The following is a 19,090-nucleotide window of genomic DNA, read 5'->3' as shown; positions in this document are numbered from 1 at the left end:
AAGGGGAAAAGATACATAGTTGGCTTACACTCGCCACGTCACACAAATACATAAATAGCATTACATTCATCCAATACACTCATGGTCCGACTACGGTACCAAAATAAAGATCAAGCCCCAAATGCGACAAAGTCCCCGATCGCCCCAACTGGGCACCACTATTGATCATCTGGGAAAGACACATAGTAACGACGAGAGTCTTCATCGAACTCCCACTTGAGCTCAAGCGCAACGTCTGGAGCGATACCATCTGTCCCTGCATCTGGTTTAGGAAGGAATTTGTGAGTCACGGGGACTCAGCAATCCCACACCCTCGCGATCAAGACTATTTAAGCTTATAGGTAAGGTAAGGTATGATGTGGAGCTGCAGCAAGCGACTAGCATTATATGGTGGCTAACCTATTCGCAAAAGAGAGCGAGAAGAGAAGGAAAAAGCATGGTCGAACAACTATGATCAAGAAGTGATCCTAGAACAACCTACGTCAAGCATTACTCCAACACCGTGTTCACTTCCCGGACTCCACCGAGAAGAGACCATCACGGTAACACACGCGGTTGATTCATTTTAATTAAGTTAAGTTTCATGTTATCTACAACCGAACATTAACAAATTCCCATCTGCCCATAACCGCGGGCACGGCTTTCGAAAGTTCAAATCCCTGCAGGGGAGTCCCAACTTATCCCATCACAAGCTCTCATGGTCAAAGAAGGATATTCCCTCTCGCAAGACAATTCGATCAGGCTCGGCATCCCGGTTACAAGACATCATCGACAATGGTAAAACTAAACCAGCAGAACCACCCGAATGTGCCGACAAATCCCGATAGGAGCTACACATATCTCGTTCTCAGGGCACACCGGATTGTCCAAGGTTCTGGTAGGCTAGCCCAGAGTTGCCCCTGGTGGCCACCGGCAGCTGACAGGTTGGGCCAACACTTAGAGGAGCACTGGCCCGAGGTTTTAAATAAAGATGACCCTTGAGTCTGCGGAACCCAAGGGAAAAAGAGGCTAGGTGGCGAATGGTAAAACCAATGTTGGGCATTGCTGGAAGAGTTTTATTCAAGGCGAACTGTCAAGGGGTTCCCATTATAACCCAGCCGTGTAAGGAACGCAAAATCCGAAAACATAACACCGATATGACGGAAACTAGGGCGGCAAGAGTGGAACAAAACACCAGGCATAAGGCCGAGCCTTCCACCCTTTACCAAGTATATAGGTTCATTAAGATAAACAAGATAATATAGTGATATCCCAATAATAAACAATGTTCCAACAAGGAACGATCTCCAATCTTCACCTGCAACTAGCAACGCTATAAGAGGGGCTGAGCAAAGCGGTAACATAGCCAAACAATGGTTTGCTAGGACAAGGTGGGTTAGAGGTTTGACATGGCAATATGGGAGGCATGATAAGCAAGTGGTAGGTATCGTAGCATAGGCATAGCAAAAGAGCGAGCATCTAGCAAGCAAAGATAGAAGTGATTTCGAGGGTATGGTCATCTTGCCTGCAAAGTTCTCAGAGTTGCCTTGATCCTCGTAAGCGAACTCAATGGGCTCCTCATTCACGAACTCGTCTCCTGGCTCTACCCAAACAAGAATGACAAGCAAAGGGAGCACAATCAACCACGTGCAATGCTCAAACAACATGATGCAAACATGGTATGATATGCGGGATGCGATATGTGATGCATATGCAAGATTTGACAAGGAATGATTGAACCTGGCCCAAACTTGGAAATCCAAGAGTGCCACTGGAAAGGTGAGGTGATTTCGGTTGAAATCGATATAAAGATCACCGGAATCGGATGCACGGTTTGGAAATGGCAAGCAAAACAAATATGGCACCGGTCCGCGATAATCAGCAAGTGACCAACTAAATGCATCAAGATAAACATGCTACATCACTCAAACATGACAACAAGATACATGGCAGGGATCCACTCATGAATCTTGACAAAAGATGAACACTGAGCTACGGCTAATTCATCCATTAACAGGTTCAAACAAGCATGGCAAAAAAGCAAATGATAACAGGTTTCAGACTTTGTGAAATTAACATAAGTCTGGAATTTATCATCAGGAAGCACACTTTAGAGCATGAAAACTACATGCTACAGGAAATTAACATGGCAAAGCAAGGCATGGCATGAAGCTACTCAAAGCACTAGACAAAAGTCCCTTAGTGACCTTGAGCCAAAAGGGATCAGAAAATACAATTGCAAGCATGTGAACATGGCAAAAACATAAACAAATTCAGACTTGGTGAAAAACTGGAGCATGCAGATCAGTTAACGAGTAGGCATGTTTACGAGCTCCATGCACTCACTACAGAGCATTGCATGACAAACTAAGCATACACCCATAAAGAAGACATGGCATAGGAGCTAGACATGGAAAGAACAACAACATAGCTTGCACGGATCAATAGCAACATCCTCGGCAAAATCGCTAAACATGTCAACAATCTGCCAGGATCAATTTATAGCAAAAGTAGAGCTCGATTGACTCAAGCTAGGTTGCTCCATAAATGAAAACAAGGACATGGATGGATGGAGCACCACAATGTTAACAAAACATCCTTACTGATCATCCTCAAAAGAGGCACGGATCACTAGGAAACAACATGAACATATGGCATAACAACAAAATCAGGACAAGGACTTAGAGGAATTATAAGTCCCTGAAATCAACATTACCGATTACGCTACTTTGCATGCTTGTGCTAGTCACCACAAATATCACAAAAATACATGGCAAGAACCCCTGTAAAGATGGCATGGCATATAACAAAACACATGTAGAGCTCAGTATCATATCATGCACACATTAATCATGGCAAAAATAACAAAAGGCTATTTGCTGAAACAGATCTGACAAATTCCTCACATAGCCCTCTTCCAACAGCATTTCGGGCAACAAGATGAGCTCAAATGAAAATGATGCAATGAGATGAAATGATGTACTCGTCGAGACGAACATTCTGATATGCTACACGCACGAATCAGAGCTACGGATGCAGAGTTAAGGCATGCGGAAAAATGCAAATTAGCTAGGGTTTGGAGGGGGAAAAGTCAACCGCGAAGTTCCAGATCCAGATCTGGATCTCGCTTGAGCACGTACTTCGAGGTTCACCGGCCAGGGCTGTCGCTGAAGAGGAAGTGCGGTGCGGCGGCCGGAGTCGTAGGAGGCCGGGCGGCGCGGACGACGAGGAGGGCGGCGAGGCGGCGCCGCAGTCGGAGGAGGCCGAGCGGCGCCGGAGCTGTTGACGGCGGCGAGCGGGCGAGGCGGCGGGGTCGCGCCGGCGGATCGGGACGGCGGCAGCGGATCGGGACGGCGGCGGGGCGTCGTCGTGGCAGGGCGCGGGCGGCGGGGCGTCGTCGTGGCAGGGCGCGGGCGGCGCTGCGGAGGAAGGGCGCGGGGCGCCTCTGGCACGGGCGGTGGAGGCGGGGCCTGCGGCGGGCCGAGCGGGCCGGCGTGGCTGCGGGTGGCGGCACGCCACGTGGCGGCCCCCGGTTGGCTGCGGGCGGCGGCAGGGATGTTTCCGGCGCGGCGCGAGGCGAATTTTTAGGGTTTGGGGAAGAAGAGATCCGGGAATTTTGGGGAGAGGCCTTTATATAGAGGTAGGAGGAGCTAGGAGTCTCCAAATTGAGCACGGTTTTCGGCCACGCGATCGTGATCGAACGCTCTAGACGATGGGAGAGGTTTTGGTGGGTTTTGGGCCAAATTGGAAGGGTGTTGGGCTGCAACACACACGAGGCCTTCTCGGTCTCCTGGTGAAGCCGGAGCACGTCGAGATGGCGGCCCCCGACGACGAGTCTGCACTCAAGTGGGCGAAGGAGGACTACGTCTGGGAGCAGGTAGGCTACCAGCGCCGGACGTACATGGAGCTCCAGGCCCGTTGCCGCGGTCGTGAGGAGGGCGGCGTCATCGTCCTCGACAGCAACGAGGAGGGCGAGGCCAGGCCGTCCAGCGCACCACCGCACCTCGGCGACTCGAGCCAGGGCTGCAGCAGGGACGGCACCGTCCTAAGCCAGCCGCGCGACGACGACGACAATGACGACGGCAGCGACTACACCCGCTTCTACAGGCTTCTTGGCATGTAGACGACGACGGTGGCGGCTAGGCGTAGTTTGGTATGGTTCAGGCATAGTTTGCATGTGTTCGTGTTTTTTGTACAAATTTAAATGAAGTTTCGCCGAGTTCATGCAAAAATCGCCGAGTTTTCATATATTTTGTACGAAACGTCGCCGAACCCGGGACGACCTGTGGGCCGACGACTGGAAGCTAGGTCGCCCTCAGAAGCCAATCTCGCGGCGGCTCTTTTTCGGCGCCCTGGGGGCGAACGGCTGGAGATGCTCTAAGAAGCAAGCTTGCATCCACACATCGGCTGACCACCGTGGTCACCAGACACTAATCCACTATGCCGTCGATTGACAAGGCCACCGACAATGGCGAGCTAAAGCAGAGGCAGCCGGAGCAGGAGCTGGTCTGCGTCACGGGCGCGGGAGGCTTCATCGGCTCGTGGGTGGTGAAGGAGCTCCTCCTCCGTGGCTACCGCGTCAGGGGAACTGCCAGGGACCTCGGTAAGTCATAGTTTACTTACACCGTGCGTTGCTCCATGATCGATCTTGCTCAATTCTATAGCACATCTAATGCTGGAGTGGTTTCTGCATCTGACCGCAAGAACGCACAGCTGCTGGCCCTGCAGGGTGCCCACGAGAGGCTCACACTGTGCCGCGCCAACGTCCTCGACTACGACGGCCTTCGCGCCGCCTTCCGCGGCTGCAAGGGCGTCTTCCACGTTGCCTCGCCAGTATCCAACGACCCCGCCAGTTCACTTCCTCTACTCTGCTTACTTCTCGAAGTTTCGGGCTTTCTGCAAGGGCCGCGTACTTACCTGCTACATCTACATGTGCTGCTGGTTTTGCAGGACCTCGTGCCGGTCACCGTAGAGGGCACCAGGAACGTGATCAGCGCGGCCGCGGACGCCGGCGTGCGGCGTGTGGTGTTCACATCATCCTACGGCGCCGTGCACATGGACCCTAACCGCAGCCCCGACACCGTGCTCGACGAGACCTGTTGGAGTGACTACGACTTCTGCAAAAGCACAGGCGTAAGAACAAGCTCATTTCCCCCTGGATCCTCTGCTCTGCCCATCACGACTGAACTGAACTTACCAATCTCTGTGTGCATTGCAGAACTTGTACTGTTGCGCGAAGATGATGGCGGAGATCACAACGACGGAGGAGGCAGCCAAGAGGGGGTTGGAGCTGGCGGTGGTGGTGCCGTCCATGACCATGGGCCCCATTCTACAGCCGGCGCTCAACTTCAGCAACAGCCACGTAGCCCGCTACCTCACCGGCGCCAAGCCCACCTACCCCAACGTCGTCGCCACCTACACCGACGTCCGCAACGTCACCCACGCCCACGTCCTTGTCTATGAGCATCCCGAGGCTTGCGGCCGCTACCTCTGCATCGGCGATGTGCTGCATCGCACACACTTCCTCCAGCTCCTCGGCGAGCTCTTTTCGCAGTACCACATCACCGCCAAGTACGTATGATAATTGATGGCCATATCGATTGACCTTATATTTCAACCTATTTGATTGGTTGCTCATGGTGGATTTTGTTGGGGTGGCATGGCAGGTGTGAAGACGATGGCAAGCCAATGGCGAAGCCCTACAAGTTCTCCAACCGAAGGCTCACGGACCTGGGATTGGAGTTCACTCCAGTGAGGGAAAGTTTGTACGAGAGGGTGACGTGCTTGCAGAAAAAGGGCCACCTGCCTCTGCCCGTTGATCCCCTGGCACCAAAGTGTGCCTACTTGTAAGGGCATCTCCAGCCGTTGCCCCCCCCAAGGACGCATAAAAATCGCCCCCTGGGGGCGAGCCGGCGATACAATCGGCGCTGGGGGCGGTTTTGCGCCCAGTCGTCGCCCCCAGCTCGCCCCCAGGCGCCGAAATTGGCCCACTTTGCAGCCTAATTTCGGTGAATAAAGGGCCCATGTGGGCGACAATAGGCCCATATTCGGCGTGGTTTCGCCGTGTCTCGGCGTTCAATTATCAACACAATTATTTCTTATCACATATTTCATCACAGAAAAATCAAATACTTCAACAAAATAGTACAACAACAAATAGTTCAATACAAATTATATAGTTCAACAAATAAAAACTCGTATTTCATCACACGGCGTCCCCCTTGAGCCTCCATAGGTGCTCAATCAGATCTTTCTGCGGTTGATGATGCACCTGTGGGTCTCGGATCTCCTGACGCATACTGAGATAGGCAGTCCAAGTTGCCGGTAGATTGTGATCAACTTCGGCTAGAGGCCCCTGCCTGTAGTATGGTTCAGTGTCAAACACTGGGTCTTCTTGCTCGCTCTCGATGATCATGTTGTGCAAGATGACACAGCAAGTCATAATCTCCCACATTTGATCTTTGGACCAGGTCTGAGCGGGGTACCGAACAACAGCGAATCGAGATTGGAGCACACCAAATGCCCGCTCGACATCCTTCCTGCAAGCCTCCTGAACTTTCGCAAACCAGGCGTTCTTGCCTCCTGCCGCAGGGTTTGAGATCGTCTTCACAAATGTCAACCATCTCGGATAGATGCCATCTGCTAGGTAGTACCCCTTGTTGTATTGGTGCCCATTGATCTCGAAGTTCACCGGAGGAGAATGGCCCTCAACGAGCTTGGCAAAAACAGGAGAGCACTGCAGCACATTGATGTCAATGTGAGTTCCTGGCATACCAAAGAAGGAGTGCCAAATCCAGAGGTCCTGTGTGGCTACCGCCTCAAGCACCACACTGCAACCGCCTTTGGCGCCTTTGTACATCCCCTGCCAACCAAATGGGCAATTCTTCCATTTCCAATGCATGCAGTCGATGCTTCCAAGCATCCCAGGAAATCCTCTTGCTGCATTCTAGGCTAGGATCCGAGCAGTGTCTTCCGCATTGGGTGTTCTCAAGTATTGTGGCCCAAACACTGCCACCACTGCCCGACAGAACTTGTAGAAACACTCTATGCTGGTGGACTCGGCCATGCGCCCATAGTCGTCGAGTGAATCACTGGGAGCTCCATATGCAAGCATCCTCATCGTTGTCGTGCACTTCTGGATGGAGGTGAATCCAAGAGCACCAATCCAATCCATCTTGCACTTGAAGTAGTTGTCGAACTCCCGGATGGAATTCACAATCCTGAGGAAGAGCTTTCGGCTCATCCGATAACGGCGCCGAAATGTTTTCTCGCCATGAAGTGGAGCATCGGCGAAGTAGTCGGAGTAGAGCATGCAGTAACCTTCGAGACGATGCCGGTTCTTTGATTTCACCCGCCCCGGTGCCGAGCCACCTTGCTGTGGCTTTTCATTGCTCGCCAGTAGCTGGGCGAGGGCGGCGAGCACCATGAGATGCTCTTCTTCCTGGACGTCGGCCGCAGCTTCCTCCTCCAGCAGCGCGGTGAGCTCTTCCTCGTCATCCGAGTCCATTGCCTAGTCAGGCAAAACGCCGAACACCTTGCGCTCGGTGGGCGTGTACCCGCCGCTAAACCGCGCCTCCGCGGCCAGAAACGGCGGCCAGAAACGCCCAGCAGCTGTGGGAGGGGCTGCCGCGGCGAAGCGCTGCTATTTTCCGGCGGGGAATGGCTATCTAGCAGAGTAGGGCGGCGGCCGTCGCCGGGATATAGCTAGTGGTGGCCGAGGGCGCGGGGGGTGCGAGGCGAGTCGGGGGAAGAAAACCTTGACTTTTCCCCTCTCGGTGTGGGCCAGGCGTGCTTTTTGTTGGGTAATGTAGTAATTTCAAAAAAATTCCTACGCACACGCAAGATCATGGTGATGCATAGCAACGAGAGGGGAGAGTGTTGTCTACGTACCCTCGTAGACTGAAGCAGAAGCGTTGACGCAATGTAGAGGAAGTAGTCGTACGTCTTCCCGGTCCAACCGATCCAAGCACCGTTACTCCGGCACCTCCGAGTTCTTGACACACATACAGCTCGATGACGCACCCCGGGCTCCGATCCAGCAAAGCTTCGGGGAGGAGTTTCGTCAGCACGACGGCGTGGTGACGATCTTGATGTTTAACCGTCGCAGGGATTCGCCTAAGCACCGCTACAATATGATCGAGGTGTAATATCGTGGAGGGGGGCACCGCACACGGCTAAGGAACGATCACGAAGATCAACTTGTGTGTCCTAGGGTGCCCCCCTGCCCCCGTATATAAAGGAGCAAGGGGGAGGCCGGCCGGCCCTTGGGTGCGCCCAGGAGAGGGGGGGAGTCCTCCTCCTAGTGGGAGTAGGACTCCCCTTTCCTAGTCCAACTAGGAATAGGGAGGGGGAAGGAAAGAGAGGGAGAGGGAGAGGGAAAGGGGGGCCGCCCCCCCTCCTAGTCCTATTCGGACTCCCCATGAGGGGGGCGCGCCACCTCCTGGGCTGCTGCCCTCTCTCTCCCCTCAGGCCCAATAAGGCCCATTACTTCTCCGGGGGGTTCCGGTAACCCCTCCAGCACTCCGGTTTTATCCGAAATCACCCGGAACAATTCCGATGTCCGAATATAGTCGTCCAATATATCAATCTTTATGTCTCGACCATTTCGAGACTCCTTGTCATGTCCATGATCACATCCGGGACTCCGAACAACCTTCGGTACACCAAAATACATAAACTCATAATAACTGTCATCGTAACGTTAAGCGTGCGGACCCTACGGTTCGAGAACAATGTAGACATGATCGAGATACATCTCCGGTCAATAACCAATGGCGGGACCTGGATGCCCATATTGGCTCCTACATATTCTACGAAGATCTTTATCGGTCAGACCGCATAACAACATACGTTGTTCCCTTTGTCATCGGTATGTTACTTGCCCGAGATTCGATCGTCGGTATCCAATACCTAGTTCAATCTCGTTATCGGCAAGTCTCTTTACTCGTTCCGTAATACATCATCTCACAACTAACACATTAGTTGTAATGCTTGCAAGGCTTATGTGATGTGCATTACCGAGAGGGCCCAGAGATACCTCTCCGACATTCGGAGTGACAAATCCTAATCTCGAAATACGCCAACCCAACAAGTACCTTTGGAGACACCTGTAGAGCTCCTTTATAATCACCCAGTTACGTTGTGACGTTTGGTAGCACACAAAGTGTTCCTCCGGCAAACGGGAGTTGCATAATCTCATAGTCATAGGAACATGTATAAGTCATGAAGAAAGCAATAGCAATATACTAAACGATCGGGTGCTAAGCTAATGGAATGGGTCATGTCAATCACATCATTCTCCTAATGATGTGATCCCGTTAATCAAATGACAACACATGTCTATGGTTAGGAAACATAACCATCTTTGATTAACGAGCTAGTCAAGTAGAGGCATACTAGTGACACTTTGTTTGTCTATGTATTCACACATGTATTATGTTTCCGGTTAATACAATTTTAGCATGAATAATAAACATTTATCATGAAATAAGGAAATAAATAATAACTTTATTATTGCCTCTAGGGCATATTTCCTTCACTTTTCGCTAGCGCCGAAGCCCCCAACTGCTCCCCAGCGCGCCGGGTTCGGCCTGTGACCGCCGGGCGGAAAAAAGGTCCGAACCGGCGATTTTCGGCATCCTGGGGGCGCGACTGGGCCGTTTTTTCGGCGCCGGCGCCGAAAAAGTGGCCTGGGGGGCCTGTTGGGGGCGCGGCTGGAGATGCCCTAACAGAACAAGGGACAAGTCTATCTGATGAAATAAACAGTGCAAAGAGGAACGAAAGAAGAAGATTAACAAGAAACCAAGATTTTTAGATTCAACATGGAATTGTATATTTCTATAAGTATAAAATGTATCATGTAAATATTACTTCCTCCTGTCACAAATTTAAGATGTTCAATTTCTTTGATGAATCGGATGTATATAGACAAATTTTAATGTGTTTGTTCACTAATTTTAGTCCGTATATGGTCCATATTGAAATATTCAAAACACTTTGTATTTGTAAACTTAGAGAGTACTATTTATGTAATGAATGATGATAATGTCATTTTGGTTCAAAATGATAAACAGAGCAAAGCAGGAGGAGAAGAAGAGGACCTCTTCTGGAGAAGGAGTTGGGATTTTTTGGGATTCATCATAGAATTGTGTCTTTCTGCAAGTGTAAACCCCTTTTTTTTGGAAACTGAGGCAAAGTATGTTAATAGCAAGAGACAGATGACTACAAAGTCTTTTGTTGATGATTTCCTCGTGTACCTCATAGATGATGGCACTCACAATTTCATTTCAGAAGCTTATATCTTAGGCTGCAGATAGCTTCTTCAGTGGTTCTTTCAGCAAACAAAGGACACTTTAAAGGAGAACAGACGTTTGGCTCTTGGCCTCCGTGGAGGCCTTCTTTTGAAAACAAATCAAAATTCAATTTTTTCGGTTTCGAAAAAATCTGAAAAATATCATGTGTTAAAAAGACAAATATTGAAATGCGATCTGTACAAAAAAAGACAAATTCATAGCCTGGGAGGATAAATAGTATCATGTGTTAAAAAGTATCAGATTTTTTTTTTGCACAGCCCTCGTTTCAACGTATTTTGCCCTGAAAATTTACACACATGTGTGTTAAGCCTTCATGTATACATGTGTTTTTTACAGAAATTTTTGAAATGTAAGAAATATGAAATTTGACAAAATTCAAAATTTTCAAAACCGAGTTACATGGAGCTCGGCCTCCAAAGACAATATTCGACTTTAAAGAGTTAATAAAGTTAGACCCATTACGAGACAATGGCTATAAAAAAACGCGTATACACCTTTACCTGAAGGGAAGTCAACTCAAATCCAAGACATTTCAATGGTATATGCAGCACGGAGAAAACCATCATAGCTTTTGTCATGCGACGATGACGCGCAAGGTCGTGGACCTTTCCATGGCATCACGAAGGATTCGCTTCGCGGAAACGGAATCTGCCGTGCTCCTAGTCCTATGTCGGCTGAGCCCCAAACCCACCCGTCGGGTCACGCCGCTGAATATTCAGTCGCTGGATGGCTGCATCACTCCATAAACAAAACGAGCTGCAGCCGGGAGACGAGCCTCCCCTTACCTTTCCGCTCACGCACTCCAGTCCAGTCCAGGTAGTATTGCACCGCAGTGTCATTGTGTTTTTTTTTTCTTAAATATGCATGAGTGTGCGTATCATTCATTAAAGAGAGGATGGGAAAGACTCCCAAGCATCCACACGGGCTACAATATTTACATGGCACACGCCTGAACTCCGCCAGTACACTAGGGCGTACTACTCACGCTCCGTCTGCCTACTACCGTGCTCCTCAAAACCTTTAGTGTCCTCCTTGAACAATCCAGCCTTGGCCCAAAGCTTCCCTTCATCCTGGAGCCGCTCCTTGACTCGTGGCAGAGATACCGATGCCCCGTTGAACACGATGTCATTTTGATACTTCCAAATTATCTATAAGACCAGGATGCATTTAGCCCTGAAAGATTTGCGATGTGCCGGACGTTGGTCCTGCCTCAAGCACCAGGCGCTCAAAGATTCATCCTGGAGTGGCTCTATGTCATGCACCCCTGTCCTCAAGCCCATCTCATGCCAGACCTGCCTCGCAAACACACAGTCTCGTTGTATTGTTTCGCGCTTGCTTTCCAGTATAAATAGTGGAGCACGTTAACCGGATACAGAACACACAAGCTCGACCTACAGATCATCATCAACAGCAAGCAGCAAGCAAAGGCAGTTTGGTACTACTGTACTAGCTAGCCCGTGCAGTTAGGCGACTAGCAATCTTGCTTCAACATCCACATATTGATCGACCACCCTGGTCATCAAACACCGATTCACCATGCCGTCGATTAACAAGGCCACCGACAACGCCAAGATGAAGCAGCGGCGGCCGGAGCAGGAGCTGGTCTGCGTCACCGGGGCCGGAGGCTTCATCGGCTCGTGGGTGGTGAGGCCAACTCCTGCGCATGACCTTAAACGGATGTTCGTTTGGTCCGGATTTTGTCCGTTTGGCGCGGGCAATGGGGTCGTGTTCAGGCTATATCTGAGATGCGGTGGCCTTGTGCACAACGCGCGAACGCATCCTTTGGCCGCATCCTGTCCGCCTTCTTTTTCAAATGTAAAATTTCGAATAAACCACGCCCATAGTTCATGCCAGCGGCCCTAGTTCACGCCGGCAACACAACCCGCCTACACAACCTCGCCGGCAACACAACCAGCCTTCAAAATGAATAGTTTTGTCGCCGGCAACACAACCAACCTTCAAAATGAATAGGTTTCTCGCCGGCACAAAGTCAACGCCCGGCACCCATGCCAGCCTCCAAAAAGAACGGCCACGGCCGAATAGACCACCTAGTTCAGGCCGCCGGCGTCGAACATCTCCTTCTTCCGGGCCTCGAACTAGCTCCTCGTCTTCTCAGTCATCTTGCTCAAGTCCATGCTCATGATCGCTAGCGTCACCTCCTTTGCTTTGGTTACGGCATTGGCGGCCTCGATGTCGAGCTGCCTCTGCCTGGCCGAGGCATTGGCGGCTTCGATGTCGAGTTGTCTCTGCCGGGACGCCTCCTCCATGTCGATCTTCCTCTTCTTGGCCGCTTCCTCCATCTCAAGCTTCTTTATTTGAAGCTTCAGGTATTGCTTCATTTGCTCCTCCTTGCTTTGTCGCCTTTTCTCGTCTTTCACATCCTTTTGAGACATCATGGCGTGCAAAGTCTAATGCAAGGCCATGGATGACGCATCACGTATGTCGTCCATCTTGGAGTTGGTCTTACCCCTCGGCCTCTTCAACGCCTCACCATCTCCACCTCCGACCAACGCGGCCGTCTTCTTGCCTCTCTTTCTTTGAAGTTCACAGTATTGATCTTTGAACTTAGGGCAATTGTTGACGAACTTCCAACAATGCGTAAGTGTGAATGGCTTGTCATTGTGCCAGACCTTGAATGCTTCCAAAGATTGAAATGCCTACACGATCAACAACAATTGGACATGCAAACATATAAAAGGCCGAAGTCTCATGGACGTAGCAACGGAAGATAAGAGAGCATACCATGTCCCCAATGCTGAGACCACTCACGGGACGTGCTTCAATGCTCTCAAGTGCGGCACAATTCTTGTTGTATTCTTGTTGGATGAACAACCACCTCTTTTGAATCGAGGTGATGCCACAGTCGCTCGTAAATTGGTTGGGCGCAAACAAATTTCTTTCATGGAATGTTTTGTGAACTCTTGTCCAAAAAACAAGTCCCTTTTGTTGCGCACCGGTCCCCGGATCTTGGCCAACCTCCATCCAACTTTGGCAAATCAACTTGTCCTCCTCTTGTAAGTATGATCCCGTACGAATGCTCTTCTTCCTCTTTTGTGCTTCCGCTCTTTGGGTGAGCTCATCGATGACAATGGCTCGCCCCCAATATCAGTGCCTTCTTCTTCTTCATCACCATCACCTTCGCAATAGATGTCATCATCTTCATGCCACGAGTCACCATGGTCATAGTCAGCATGGTCGTGGGCCTCAATGTCTTCATCGGCAACGTACTGGTCGCGGCCATCCTGACTTTGGGTCTTCTCGGGATCATAGGCATCACCATGCCTACCCTCGTAGATGACATTCTCCATGAACTGGTTGTAGAAGGGATCGTCAACCGTTGGCGTTGGTGTTGGCATTTCGTTGAACAGGACGCGGGGCGACGGCATGGTGCCCGTAGACGGCGGCCGTGCTTGCTTTCTTTGCATCTCGACGGACGGCCGGCCGCCGCTGCTGTACCCCGACGTGACGTTGAGGTCGATGACGGCCGAGGGGCGCGGGATGGACGGCGCGATCACGCCAACGTCCGGCGACCCCGAGAAACGGGTCTGGCCTTCGTACCTTGGCGGAGAAAAACCGGGCGACAAAGGCGTGGTTCGCGACCTCAGCGAGGGGCAGTGCGGAGGCCTGGCGACCGACGACCCTGTGCTCGCCAGGCCGACGACCCTGTGCTCGCCAGGAGAAACTCGTCGGACAACAAATCCCAAGCATGAGGAATTCGGCGGGGCATCGGCCATGGGCGGGAGGGTGGTGGGCGGGACGTGGGAAGGTTTGGGCGAAATGAGGCGTCGGGTTGGTGCTTTGTGCTATCGATGGGCGGGCCAGGGGAGGACAAGCGCGCGCGTCCCGCCCGTCCGCGCGCTGTCCGTTTTACCTCAAAAGTGGCCCAAACTTGAGCCGATGATGGGTCAAAAACGGACATAAAACGGACAAAATTCCGTTTGTGCCCGGACATGATGGGGTCGCACGTTGGAGTTGGCTTGAAGTAGCTCTTCCTCCGTGGCTACCGTGCCACCGGAACCGCCAGAGACCCCGGTAAGTCGGTCACAGTTTGCTTACACCTGGATAATTAACACTGAAAATCGTCTTTACATCAGATGGTTTGGTGTGCGTCAGTCCATGATTGATCTCGCTGAATTTTGTGGCTCATCCAATGGTGGAGTGGTTTCTGCAGCTGACCAAAAGAACGGGCACCTGCTGGCGCTGGAGGGCACTGAGGAGAGGCTCACCCTATGCCGTGTTGCCTTCTGCAACTGCCATGACGTCTTCCACGTCACATCCCCTCTCTCCAACGACCCTGTAAGTTCGCTTCCTCTGCTCCGCTCACTTCTTCGTGCGGCCTTAACAAAGGGCGGCATACTTGCTTGCTACATGTGTGCTAATCGCTTGCAGGACCTCGTGCCGGTCGCCGTTGAGGGCACCAAGAACATGATCAGCGCGGCAGCAGACGCCGGCATGCGACGCGTGGTCCTCACCTCGTCCTACGGCTCTGTGCACATGGACCCCAATCATAGCTCCGACGCAGGGCTCGACGAGACGTGCTGGAACTACTATGATTACTGCAAAAATAGTGCGGTAATAATACTCTGCTTAATCGCACCCTGATCTTTCTCTACTAGACTGAACTTAAGAATAATCTGTGTATTACGGCAAAGATCACGGCGACGGAGGAGGCAGCCAAGAGGGGCCTTGAGCTGGCGGTGGTGGTGCCATCCATGACCATGGGCCCCATGCTGCAACAGTCACTCAACTCAAGCAGCTGCCACGTCGCTCGCTGCCTCACCCGCGCCAAGCCCACCTACCTCAATGCAGTCACCGCTTAGAGCATCTCTAGCCGCGTCCCCAACAGGCCTCCCCAGACCACGTTTTCGGCGCCGGCGCCGAAAAAACGGCCCAGTCGCGCCCCCAGGACGCCGAAAATCGCCGGTGCGGCCCTTTTTTCCGCCCGGCGGTCACAGGCCGAACCCGGCGCACTGGGGAGCAGTTGGAGGCTCCGGCGCAAGGGAAAAGCGTGCTGGCCCACACTGTCAGGGGAAAAGTCAAGGTTTTCTTCCCCGACTCGCCTCCCACCCCCCGCGCCCTCAGCCACTAGTAGCTATATCCCGGCACCGCCCGCCGCCCTACACCTCTAGATAGCCATTCCCCGCCGGAAAAATAGCAGCGCTTCGCCGTGGCAGCCCCTCTAACAGCAGCTGGGCGTTTTCGGCCGCCGTTTCCGGCAGCGGAGGCGCGGTTTAGCGGCGGGTACACGCCCACCGAGCGCAAGGTGTTCGGCGATTTGCCTGCCTCGGCGATGGACTTGGATGACGAGGAAGCGCTCGCCGCGCTGCTGGAGGAGGAAGCCGAGGCCGACGTCCAGGAAGAAGAGCATCTCATGGTGCTCGCCGCCCTCGCCCGGCTGCTGGCGAGCAATGAAAAGCCGCGGCGAGGTGGCTCGGCGCCTGGGCGGGTGAAAGCAAAGAACCGGCATCGTCTCGAAGGCTACTGCATGCTTTACTCCGACTACTTCGCCGATGCTCGTTATCGGATGAGCCGAAAGCTCTTTCTCGGGATTGTGAATTCCATCCGAAAGTTCGACAACTACTTCAAGTGCAAGATGGATTGCACCGGCGCTCTTAGATTCACCTCCATCCAGAAGTGCACGATAGCGATGAGGATGCTTGCATACGGAGCTCCCGGTGATTCACTCGACGACTATGGGCGCATGGCCGAGTCCACCAGCATAGAGTGTTTCTACAAGTTCTGTCGGGCAGTGGTGGCAGTGTTTGGACCACAATACTTGAGAACACCCAATGCGGAAGACACTGTTCGGATCCTAGCACAGAATGCAGCAAGAGGATTTCCTGGGATGCTTGGAAGCATCGACTGCATGCATTGGAAATGGAAGAATTGCCCATTTGCTTGGCAGGGGATGTACAAAGGCGCCAAAGGCGGTTGTAGTGTGGTGCTTGAGGCGGTAGCCACACAGAACCTCTGGATTTGGCACTCCTTCTTTGGTATGCCAGGAACTCACAATGACATCAACGTGCTGCAGTGCCCTCCTGTCTTTGCCAAGCTTGTTGAAGGTCATTCTCCTCCGGTGAACTTCGAGATCAATGGGCGGCACTACAACAAGGGGTACTATCTAGCTGATGGCATCTATCCGAGATGGTAGACATTTGTGAAGACGTTCTCAAACCCTGTGCCAGGAGGCAAGAACGCCTGGTTTGCGAAGGTTCAGGAGGCTTACAGGAAGGATGTCGAGCGGGCATTTGGTGTGCTCCAATCTCGATTTGCCGTTGTCCGGTACCCCGCTCAGACCTGGTCGAAAGATCAAATGTGGGAGATTATGACTTGCTGTGTCATCTTGCACAACATGATCATCGAGAGCGAGCAAGAAGACCCAGTGTTTGACACTGAACCATACTACAGGCAGGGTCCTCTAGCCGAAGTTGATCACCAGCTACCGACAACCTGGACTGCCTATCTCAGTATGCGCCAGGAGATCCGAGACCCACAGGTGCATCATCAACTGCAGCAAGATCTGATAGAGCATCTATGGAGGCTGAAGGGCGATGCCGGGTGCGACGTGTGATGAAATGTGAGTTATTATTTATTGAACTATATAATTTGTGTTGAACTACTTATTGTTGTACTATTTTGTTGAAGTATTTGATATTTTTGTGATGAAATATGTGATAAAAAAATATTATGTGCATAATTGAACGCCGAACAACGACGAACCACGCCGAATATGGGCATATTGTCGTACATATGTGCCTTTTATTCGCTGAAATGAGACTGAAAAATGGGTCAATTTCGACGTCTGAGGGCGAGCTGGAGGCGACGACTAGGCGCGAAACCGTCCCAGCATCGATTGCATCGCCGGCTCACCCCCAGAAGGTGTTTTTTATGCGTCCTGAGGGGGCCGAACAGTTAGAGATGCTCTTACACCGACTCCGCGACATCGCCCAGGCCCATGTCCTCATCTACGAGCACCACGACGCACACTGCCTGCATCGGCGCCGTGCTGCACCACGTGCACTTTCTCCAGCTCCTCGGCGACCTCTTCCCGCAGTACCACATAACCGCCAAGTAAGTACGAGCACATCATGATTGATCTTATTTCAACGTATTTAATTCAATTTTGGGTGTTGCGCTTGCTCAGTGCTCACTGTAGATTCGTCCACGCGGCAGGTGCGAATATTGGACTTCACTCCGCTGAGGGAAAAGCTTGTATGAGACAGTGACGTGCTTGCAGAAAAAGGGCCACCTGCCTCTGCCCATTGTTCGCCTGGCACCAAAGCGCGCGTACTTGTAACACGATCTGGGACAAGTTTGTTGGAAGAAATAAACAAGCAGAGCTGGAACAAATCTTTTCAGGATTTTGGAGATTCATCATGGAATTGTGTATTTTTACAAGCATAAAATGCACTCGCTATGTAAACATTGTAGAACATTTTTTTAATTTAGAATAAACTGCCAAAATGTCTTACATTTGTGTACAAAGAGAGTAAGTAACATGTAAATATTATTGTGGAATAAATGAATGGTAACATCATTTTTGAACGATTGTCCTAGAGTCCACTTTTATAGTTTTTTTTTGAAACCAAGGCAAAATATTTGCCTCATATATTAGTTAAGAAGAGGATATAGTTTGTTACAATTCACCCCAAAAAAGCAACATGAATGATTACTCTCGAAATACAATTGACCCTAGCTTCTTTGCTTCGATGATGACCCAAAGTTTCGCCTCCTCTAAGATGTTGTTTAGCAAGATCGGTGGGGGCGCACTATTGTGCCGGAACAACCTTGTGTTCCACTCATTCCATATGGATCACAAAATGAGCATAGTTAGAGAGGCCATTGCCTTTCTATCCCGCGTATCATCACCGGTTCGGCTTTCCCACCAATCCTCAACATTGTCTTCCAAATGCCAATTGGAGGTGTCCCAATCCTCAAGGCGAAATATCTCAATGACCAAGTTCCAAAGCCACAGAGAGTAACGGAATTTGAAGAAGAGGTGGGATCCATATCCTTGCACCCTCCCGCAAAGGGGGCAAAGGCCACAGTTTGGCCATCCCATTTAGCCAACCTGTCGGCGGTACAAATCGGTCTTGAATGGCCAACTAAGCAAAAAACTTGACTTTTAGCGGTGCCCAAGTATATGCCCAAGCCTCTCACACCATTTGGTCCATGGGAGAGAAGACCCTGCTAAGGAATTGCGCCTTGTAGGCGGAAGCCGCCGAGTAGTGGCCACTAAGCATATGCTTCCATACAATATCATCGTCAACAAGGTCGTCAAGATGGATCTCCTGAAGAAGCATCCAAAGGGTGAAAAATTGACTAATGTGCCCAGCGGTAACAATGGTTTCGGGGTTGATCTTGAGAATCCACGCGTTGTTCTTTAGGGCCTCCCGCACCTTCCAATTCTTTCTCGATGAGGCCTCGAAAAAAAGCGGAGCAATATCAATGGGCCTCCGCCCAAGTAGCCAAGGGGCCTCCCAAAAAGGGGTCCTTGCAGCATTGCCTCTAGTGATGGTCGTCGAGGCATAGAGGATCCTCTTCGTCACACGGGTTTCCCATCCCCACCCACATCTTCTTGGCTCCTTCCACTCGAACCATGGCCACCTCAAGCGCAGAGCACGTGCAAATTTTTCGTGTTGAGAACCCCAAGTCCTCCATATTCATGCGGTCGGCAAACAATCTCCCAAATCACCTTGCTTTTTTGCCCGCTTGTCGTATCGGAGCCAGAACAAATAACGCTCGCTGAAGCTTATTGACATTATGAAGGGTGGTAGGTGCATCAACAAGGGGAGTGA

The 19,090-nt window shown here is 51.3% G+C and overlaps 1 protein-coding gene and 1 pseudogene across 1 annotated transcript; both read left to right on the top strand.

Moving 5' to 3' along the window:
- The first annotated feature begins 4,374 nt into the window (after positions 1 to 4,374).
- LOC125512959 (cinnamoyl-CoA reductase 1-like) lies at positions 4,375 to 5,829 on the top strand. Its single transcript, XM_087527315.1, has 5 exons — positions 4,375 to 4,579; positions 4,670 to 4,827; positions 4,930 to 5,112; positions 5,198 to 5,550; positions 5,646 to 5,829. Exons 1-5 carry the CDS (start codon positions 4,420 to 4,422, stop codon positions 5,827 to 5,829), a joined length of 1,038 nt encoding a protein of 345 aa, XP_087383441.1. The 5' UTR covers positions 4,375 to 4,419.
- Positions 5,830 to 11,713: 5,884 nt separating this feature from the next.
- Positions 11,714 to 17,589, top strand: LOC125512958 (cinnamoyl-CoA reductase 1-like; annotated as a pseudogene).
- Positions 17,590 to 19,090: the final 1,501 nt, after the last annotated feature.

This window comes from Triticum urartu, chromosome 6A, assembly GCF_056163025.1.
Source record: "Triticum urartu cultivar PI428250 chromosome 6A, HENAU_Tu73, whole genome shotgun sequence".
NCBI classification, from domain to species: domain Eukaryota; kingdom Viridiplantae; phylum Streptophyta; class Magnoliopsida; order Poales; family Poaceae; genus Triticum; species Triticum urartu.
The sequence above is the reverse complement of the archived record's forward strand: the minus strand, read 5'-3'. Positions and strand labels throughout refer to the sequence as shown.

What these genes read in the sequence shown, in the direction of transcription:
- LOC125512959 (XM_087527315.1), top strand. Translation starts at nt 4,420, where the DNA reads ATGCCGTCGATTGACAAGGCCACCGACAATGGCGAGCTAAAGCAGAGG. An exon ending in CAGGGGAACTGCCAGGGACC is followed by an intron (nt 4,580 to 4,669) that starts TCGGTAAGTCAT and finishes GAGTGGTTTCTG; the next exon opens with CATCTGACCGCAAGAACGCA. An exon ending in CGCCAGTATCCAACGACCCC is followed by an intron (nt 4,828 to 4,929) that starts GCCAGTTCACTT and finishes CTGGTTTTGCAG; the next exon opens with GACCTCGTGCCGGTCACCGT.